We start from the raw sequence: 8,228 nt of genomic DNA on the forward strand, positions 1-8,228 counted from the left end.
TTTTTAAATCCCATAAATTTTCTCCGAAACATTTTTTTTGTACGATTCAGAGATATCACTTTGTAACATTCCGTATATTTTGTGAAAGTTTGTCATTATTAAAAAATTATAAATTCCTATTACATATATTGTTATTTCTGATCTTCCATTTTACAATCGGGTTATCCAATTTTTACGGAAACATTTTTCCGTTCGAGATCCTCTTCTCTCTCATTTTTTTCTTTCGAAAAGTAAACTTTACATTCATTTCTTTTTATTTATTACCCGGACGTTTCTTCAAAGAATCTATTGTCATGTTTCAGATCCGCGGAAGAAATAATGACGATGTTGCTGGAGGCCAGCGAGGAAGGAATAGGCGGAAGTTGGGACGGCGGTAAAATTGTGTGGAGCGTGCGTTATGAGCTCCAGGACGAGGAGGAGAAGGACTCGCAGTTGACGGGCGTCGATCAGTTGCAGCAACGAATGCATCAGCTGCAGCACCATCATCATCATCATGTCGAGAAGAGAAAGCTGCAGGTGCGGCTGGAAATACAGAAGGACGATATACAGGCGGTGCTTCCGATCTCTAAGGTAAGTAACGCATTACACTTTCAGTGAAGTAAATGTTAATTTTACGAAATAATAGTTACGCGAGCACGTTTTGTTTCGGGAAGAATTACTCCTGTTTCATCTACCTTTATCTAAGTTAAAAGTTTAGAAGACCAGGTAGGCGGGTTTTAAGAATTCTTAGAACCGGTATCTCTCTTGTATCTAGCACAGAGTTGGCTAGAAACTGGAGTAAGTGGGAAAAAATCATAAATTCCAGAGTTTTACTGTCCCAGATTTTATTCAATAGCATAAACTAACTAAAAATTATAAAAATAACTAATATGTAATAAAATCTATTTATATAATTTTATGCACAAAAATATTTTTTTGCTTTAATTAATAAATCATATTACTCACTACAATATAAAAGACGAGATCAATATAATAAGAACATTTTTTTTAATTCAAATTAATATGTAAAATACACTTTTAAAATAAAAGCATGGGAGATATAAATGTTATTAAAAATTTTATATTATATTATATTAATTTTTAGATTGATAGGAGAAAAAAGTGTAATAGTAGCAGAATAAAAAATTTTTACCGATATAGATCTGGTTCGCGTTCACCATTCAATATCTTGTAACAAACTAATTTATTTGTTACGTCAATTCCTAATCTATTATTTTGGATTTTATTTTGGACATATTTTAAATAACACTCTCTTAATTGACGAATATTGATAGAAAAATTTTTTATTTTAATATTTTTAATAGATAAGACCAGTTTTTGCAGTTTTTTTCCGGACAATACCAGTTTTTATCATTAATATGAATTTTATTTAAAAAATATGGAATTTTATTTAATTTAAAAAATGTAGAATTTTATAATCCTAATTTAAAATATTATTGTATAGCTTACGTGGGGGAGTGTACAATTATTTTTCTAAATATGAATATAACAGTGTAGATTTAAAAATATAAACCAACTTGTCGATCGATTTGCTCTCAGCAAAAATTTACACTTAATTTGAATATCTCATACTTGAAGATGATTGAAATTGAAAGATTATTTCTGCGATTAAAGTTTAGAGATAAAAATAGATTTTTTCATCGCGCCAATCGATTTATCGAACAGAGACGAAAAAAGGAAAATCTTGGCGCATCTTTTGTCAATCTTCTCCAACGTAAATGATGGAAAAAAACTCTTGTATTATTTCGATATACAATAGGATAAAGAGGGAAGATTCAAATAACTGCACTTTTGACGTTATAATCTGCACGATTGCAGTGGCAGATCGGGAACTTAAAAACATCGTAGGATAAAGTCTGTGGGTTTTTAAGATTTTGGTCAAATTTTGGCCATTTTCGTCGGTTACGGTTATTTTCATCGCGACGCTCCTCGTCCTCATGAAAATCCCTCGGAAAAGAGCTAAACTCGAGCGACGGGGAGGCCGATCAATACACGTTCGTATATCGATCACGCCGTCGCGCGAGAATCTGTTTCCACTCGGTCGGCCAATCTACGATCCTCGCGAGCATCGGAAGAGAGAGAGAGAAATAGAGAAGGAGGGAAAAAGGGAAGATGATGAGAAAAAGGAAAAAGCACACCCGGTGCAGAAAGGACCGACAAAGGATAATGCTTTTCCCCCTTCCTCCTCGCTCTCTCTCTCTTTCTCTCTCTCTTTTTCTCCGGTGTCTTCCTCCCCTCGGCTTTTCCGCGCCCGCACGTTCACCATAAACGGCAATATTTCTAGCCATGGCAAAATTCCACGGGATCGATCGCCGATGCTGCATACTCCTTTTTCGATAACGGCAACGATGGTTGTAACGGCAGCTGCCGTAACAACGGATTGTAATGAAATTTTCGATTGCTTGCGTGACGTCGAGTGGCGTCGATGTATTTTTTTTATTATATTTTTCTTATATTTTATTTTTTTCTTATATTTAATTTTTTTTTATTTTTTGTTCTTACACGAGGGACACATTAATTTACATTTAAAATATTAATTCTCGAGGGAAGAGAGTATTTCCGAATCAAAATTGTAGAATCGCAAAGAGGATCTATTTCGACGTGACTGTAATATAATTATAGTTTAATCCTCTTGATTGAATTAGTTCGATTTATTTTATTTTTGCGCAGTTTTTGAACGAGGATTTTTCTGAATAAAACTACATAATTTGTTTCCTACATCGAAAATTTCAGCCGAGAGACATAAATTCAACTTTACATTTTTTTCGATATCAATGTAAATTTTTTTTGCGCGAGCTTTTCTAGCGCTCGAAATTTTTATATTTTTATAACCGCGTATAATAAAAGCACAGAATGTGCGTATGAATGTGATCGAATTGTCAAATCGATCATATATGAAAGACTCTTGAAAAATGAACGAATGATATAACACGAAATTGCGCATAAAAATTTAAAAAATATATATTTTTTACATTTTATTTAGAAAAAAGAATTGTATCGTTCGATCTTCTTCGAATTTGGCTAAATTCGATTAAGATTAACGATTGAGTTTTATTTACAAAAAAAAAATGATAAAACAGAATGCAATATATTTACAGACAAGAGCCAGACATTGTTTTGGTAAAGCACTTTTCAAACAATCTACAACAACAGAAGAGGGACATAATCCTAGGAATGCGAATTAAATCGGATGGTTTCACATTATCCGTGACATGCTCGCAATTTCCGGTAACATGATGCAGCAGGTGCATAGTACATAGCTCTGTGTATGAAAGTCAGCTTATATGGAGTCGCATTGATGATTAGACGCGAAACAACGTCAAAAGAATTAATTGAAAAATACATCAATACATTGATTCATTTAATCATAATTTAATAATTGATCATATAATATAACTAGAAAATTAGTATATATATATGTGCGTATAAAATAATCAACTTAGAAAACTCATCTCTTCATACAAATTTTTTTAATAAAGTAAAAATACTTTTTCCTTTTAAATCCTATCTTTCAACTTTAAGATTATATTTCGATATAATTTTAATTTAAAAGTACTTAATTATTTTTTAATTGAAAGATATTTTTAAAGATACTTGGTAAATTCACGACAAAGAGAGATAAGCAATCTTTATCGATATTTTCTCCAAGGAAATAGCGTCCTCATTAGCCAAAGTATTATGAATATAAAGATATTTAATGGGATTCTACGGCATCCTGTAGATATAATATTATAGGATTATTAATTTACAACTTTTCAGAGATTTTTATCAGATCGGTGTTGAGTTCGATAACGCTGTCGATGAGTTAGTTTGATGATAAAATTCCAGTATCGCAATGTCGATAGGTAACTCGGAACACATAGATCGAGAACGTCGAAGGAAAGAGGTCGCGCCGAGTTCTCTTTTAATTAAAAACTTTGCTCGCAGTCTCTCGCGCGCGGAAGGAGTAGCAATTAGAGTAAGGATAATCAAGAAGCACACGCGCGCGCACCCAGTTTCCGGCAACTTTCCGCGAGCGTGCGTTCGCGCGCGCGAACGTCTTCAAAAGGATATGTAAATGAATTAATTATCTAATTTATCAATTAACGACCTCCGACACGCGCGCGTTTGTTTACTCCGCTGAAATTTATTAACGTAATGGACTGTGTATTGTGCATATTTTACGCTCGCAGGATCGTAAGATCCTTGCTCCTTTTCTTTTCCCTCCCCCGTCCCACGTTCCTTTCGATTAAAAATATTTACATTCCATGCTGATAATGCTCCTCTTCTATGGACACGGAAAATATAATTTGACGTGTGCAGGAGTTCATTTTATATCAAAAAATAATTTTAAAAATAATTTCTATGAAAGTTGGACTCTCATATATATGTGTGTGTCAATTTATATATCAAAATTTGTGCGTACACTCGCGTTGCATTTTATCAGTCTCGAGTTAATCTATTGAAATGCGAATGAGTGTGAAAAACGAAAATGTGAAAGATTTTTCCACAAGAATGAACATACAAAATATTTTGGAAGCATATATAATAATTGTCTCTTAACACATTACGGTCCGGGCTGTTTGCGCGAAAACTTTTGCGTGTAGCCGGCATATTTTAAGGTTTTCGACTATGTTGCATCACTTTACAAAAATGGTTATAACTTTTAAAATATCAAATATTTTTTCATGAAATTTGAAGTGAAGACTTTTTATAAAGTAATTATTTTACAATTAAATAATGAGTTGCAAATAATTGACAGCACTGGTCTAGTCGATAAGAAATATCACCTTTAGCGTAAGTAAGCGAAAACAATAAGAAAAGGGATTTCCTTCTCATTGAATGGCGCCATACGCATTAAAAAAGTGCATTGTTCCTAAACGATGTTTATTTAGGCACTCATAAATCCCTCTTACTTCTTTTGAATGTGTTAATTACATTGCTATTTTATTATGTTCTGTTTACTAGGCATTTTCGATGTAATTACTTACGATATAATGTCTGTACTTTCCTTTATATCACATTATATATATATGCTGTAACACATATTTATAGGTCGCCGGCATTTAATGCACAATGCGTAAAACCCTATTTATATGTCTCCGGCATTTTACGAGCAGTCAAGAAAAAACATATTTTTATGTCTCCGGACGGTAATGTGTTAATAATACAGATGCAAAGAATGAAATTAATCTTGATACGATAAGATCTATTATTTCCGCGACTTGATTCCGAAAGAAGCAGACGGCAAATTGAGAGTAGATTATTATGCGAATAATGCAATTGAGCTTTATATAAAGTTTATAATCGTAAGCTCTTTGCGAGTCAAGTCGCAGTCATATTATCAGCTATCTACGATATAAACGCATTTAGAATATAATTGAGTCTGCGAAAAACGCGAATACTTTTATGTACGTACATTATGCGCTTTTATAAGATTTATTCACAGATTTATAGAATTTATTTGTCACATTTGTCAACACGAAAGTATAAGACAAATCTTAATTATATTTTATTTGCAACTGATAACAGATTACTATCATATAATATTATCTTGCTCTCTTGCTTTATTATAGTCTAATAGCTATAACTAATGTAGCCAGGGCCATATTCGAAGTGCTCAAGGCTTAAGTGCAAGCATTATCACCCCTCCTCTCTCTCTCTCTCTCTCTCTCTCTCTATCTATCTATCTATCTATCTATCTCTATCTATACGTGTCTACCATCCCTTCAAGTAAGTGTAAGTGGTATAAACTTATGAATTATATAGTAACTTACGATCCCAAATTGCTTCAATGAGGTCAATTCTATAATTTGACTTAATCATCATTAATTTTTAAACACAGAAAGGCTCGTGGAGCAATAGATATCCATACAACATTAATTAAAAATTAAAATATATCACGACAATTTTAATACATGAAAGATCGTAGAAATAATACAATTGATTAACGAAATCGTGAATGCAAAATAAAACGCAAAAATACAGAAGAAAACGTTTTAGAATCCTTATTTGGACTCTCTTCAGTAGTATAATATAAAATGTGTAGAAATGGCCAAGAAATAAAAATATAGAAATACAAGTGTCACGATGTGAAAAATATCAATTAAAAATTGGTTGTGGGATTTCTTCAAAAATATGTCAGCAGAAATCAAAATTCATTATTCACGACAAAGTTATATCCAGAACTTGCACAAGACAAATAAAATTGAAGTCACAATGCTGGCTAGAGAGTTATTTTTAACGTAGTGATAACGTGAATAATAACAAATTGATGCGCAAAATAACGATACAAAAAACGCAATTTCGAACAGAGAAATTAATTTAAAAAGTCATAGAATAAAAATTCAAACAGCAGAAAAATGACATTTCAATAAATTTTAATAAAATACTGTCGGGAGGTTACGATCTTTTTTTAAAAATTACCTGAAGGGGATTTTACTAAAGATATTCAGTAGACAATTGCTATTTTTACGTATCAAAGGATCGAAGATTTTTTTTCTATCGCGACAAAACCTAAGTCAGAGATTAATATGCGTACAATTGTAATCGATTATTCCTTTCAAGGAGTCAATTCGCGTCGCATTTTGTAGGATGGAATACAAGATAACGGCGTTACATCTTGTTACATCTCGTTACGTCTCGCGCGGACGGCCTCGTAAATATTCGCGAGTGCGAATAGCGATCCCACTGGGGAAAATATTTCATGAAAGGACGGGAAAAAGGAACCACGAGTCTCGCGCGCGAAGGTGAGCCGCGCCCGCCGCTTCTACCATTGTTGAGGGAACGCGGTCTCTCCGACTGTTGACGATATAGTAAATAGAGTTGGCTGGCGCATACATCGGACACCAAGGGGAAGTATCGCACGCGCGGCGTCAGAGATTTAAATTCCCTCGCTGCAATATCCGAGCCGTTTGATGTTCCTCTTCCAAAGGCCCTAGCTTGCAGAGTCTGCACGGACGGGAGCCAACTTGGAAATGGCTTACTGGACCGACCGACCGATCCTCGTCAACCAACTCCCTTTGCGGGAGAGTCCTCTCGTTGACGAACTAGTATGAAGTGTGTATACGCGGACGCAAACGTAGCAAGTAATTTCTACGTGTATGTAACGTGTATTGCGAGCGAGTCTTCAGCAGTAGTAAAACAGCTGTGTACGGTCAGACGCGTTTAGGTAGATATTATTAGTTATCGCATTCACGGAAATCCTTTTGAACATTTTGAGAGGATATTTTAGCTAAAACGTTAGTAAATAAATCGGTTGTTATGAAAAGGCAAACTTTTATCGTGGAAAATACATGTATCATTGGAAAGGATAGTCTCATCGGTCTACGTAGAAGGATTTTGAATTATGGTCTATGAACTTCTTGCAGTTCCAGTTTTCACAAGAGGTCAAGAAATCGTATTCTTTTCATCTCGAAAGAAATTTTAAAAACTGATAAAATATTTAAATTTCTTTTATATATAATTTTTTTCATTGAATAAAATAAGATGACAATTCTAATCAATTTGGAATTAAAGAAAGGATATTGAACATTTACAGAAATCAACTGTTTTTTTCAAATTTATATATTTTGTGAATGATCCTCTATATAATATGCTTCCATTTATTTTATCTGTCTTTAAATAATTTATTAAAAATAAGTTTTATGCATAAATTTGTAAATTTGAGAAAGAGAGATATACGATATTTCTTTCAAAGAATATCCTTTCGTGCATATATTTTTCTATGCTTTATGAATTTTTTTCTATATTTTGGGCAATACATATTTTTTAATAACGCTCTTACCGCGCTTTTTATCATGTCAAGTGGCGAAAGGGGGATGAAATAGAATAGATAACAGTTATGAATAATGTATATAATGGCTCTATCACATATGAAGGCTCTAGAAATGTGTATATTGAAATATACGCAAATTTTTCGATCACGTAGCATTAAAAATTGGAGCATTCGAGCTATGACTTTCTTTTCCTCGAGAAAATATTTTGTGTTTTGTTTCAGAACTGGGAGGTGATGAATACGGCGGTGCTGACGGGGCGTCAGGTGTCGCAGGGGATGAAGGTTTTCATCGTTAGTCAAGCCGGCACAGTGGCCGACGTCACATTGCAGTCGTCCTGTCATTCCGAGGACGAAAGCGTTCTCAAGGTAATTGCTTTTTAATTCATCTTCAGCACTTATCGAGATTTCCTTAATTTGAAGGGAAACTTTTCGAAGGGAAAAATCGCCGTATTATATGAACGTTAATAGTATT

At 33.6% G+C, this 8,228-nt stretch overlaps 1 protein-coding gene across 3 annotated transcripts in view; it reads left to right on the forward strand.

Moving 5' to 3' along the window:
• The window catches only part of Dtn (transmembrane protein 132C dtn), a 113,524-nt gene that overhangs the window by 90,780 nt on the left and 14,516 nt on the right, over positions 1–8,228 (forward strand). For all 3 annotated transcript variants that reach the window (XM_083085438.1, XM_083085439.1, XM_083085441.1), the window contains 2 exons: positions 303–570; positions 7,979–8,122. In XM_083085438.1, the coding sequence (XP_082941564.1) occupies positions 303–570; positions 7,979–8,122 (412 nt within the window). The remainder of the gene's footprint in view (positions 1–302; positions 571–7,978; positions 8,123–8,228) is intronic.

The sequence above is a fragment of the Camponotus vicinus genome, unplaced genomic scaffold, assembly GCF_025532165.1.
Source record: "Camponotus vicinus isolate PSW18456_S1 unplaced genomic scaffold, iyCamVici1.0 SCAF_12, whole genome shotgun sequence".
In the NCBI taxonomy this organism is placed as follows: domain Eukaryota; kingdom Metazoa; phylum Arthropoda; class Insecta; order Hymenoptera; family Formicidae; genus Camponotus; species Camponotus vicinus.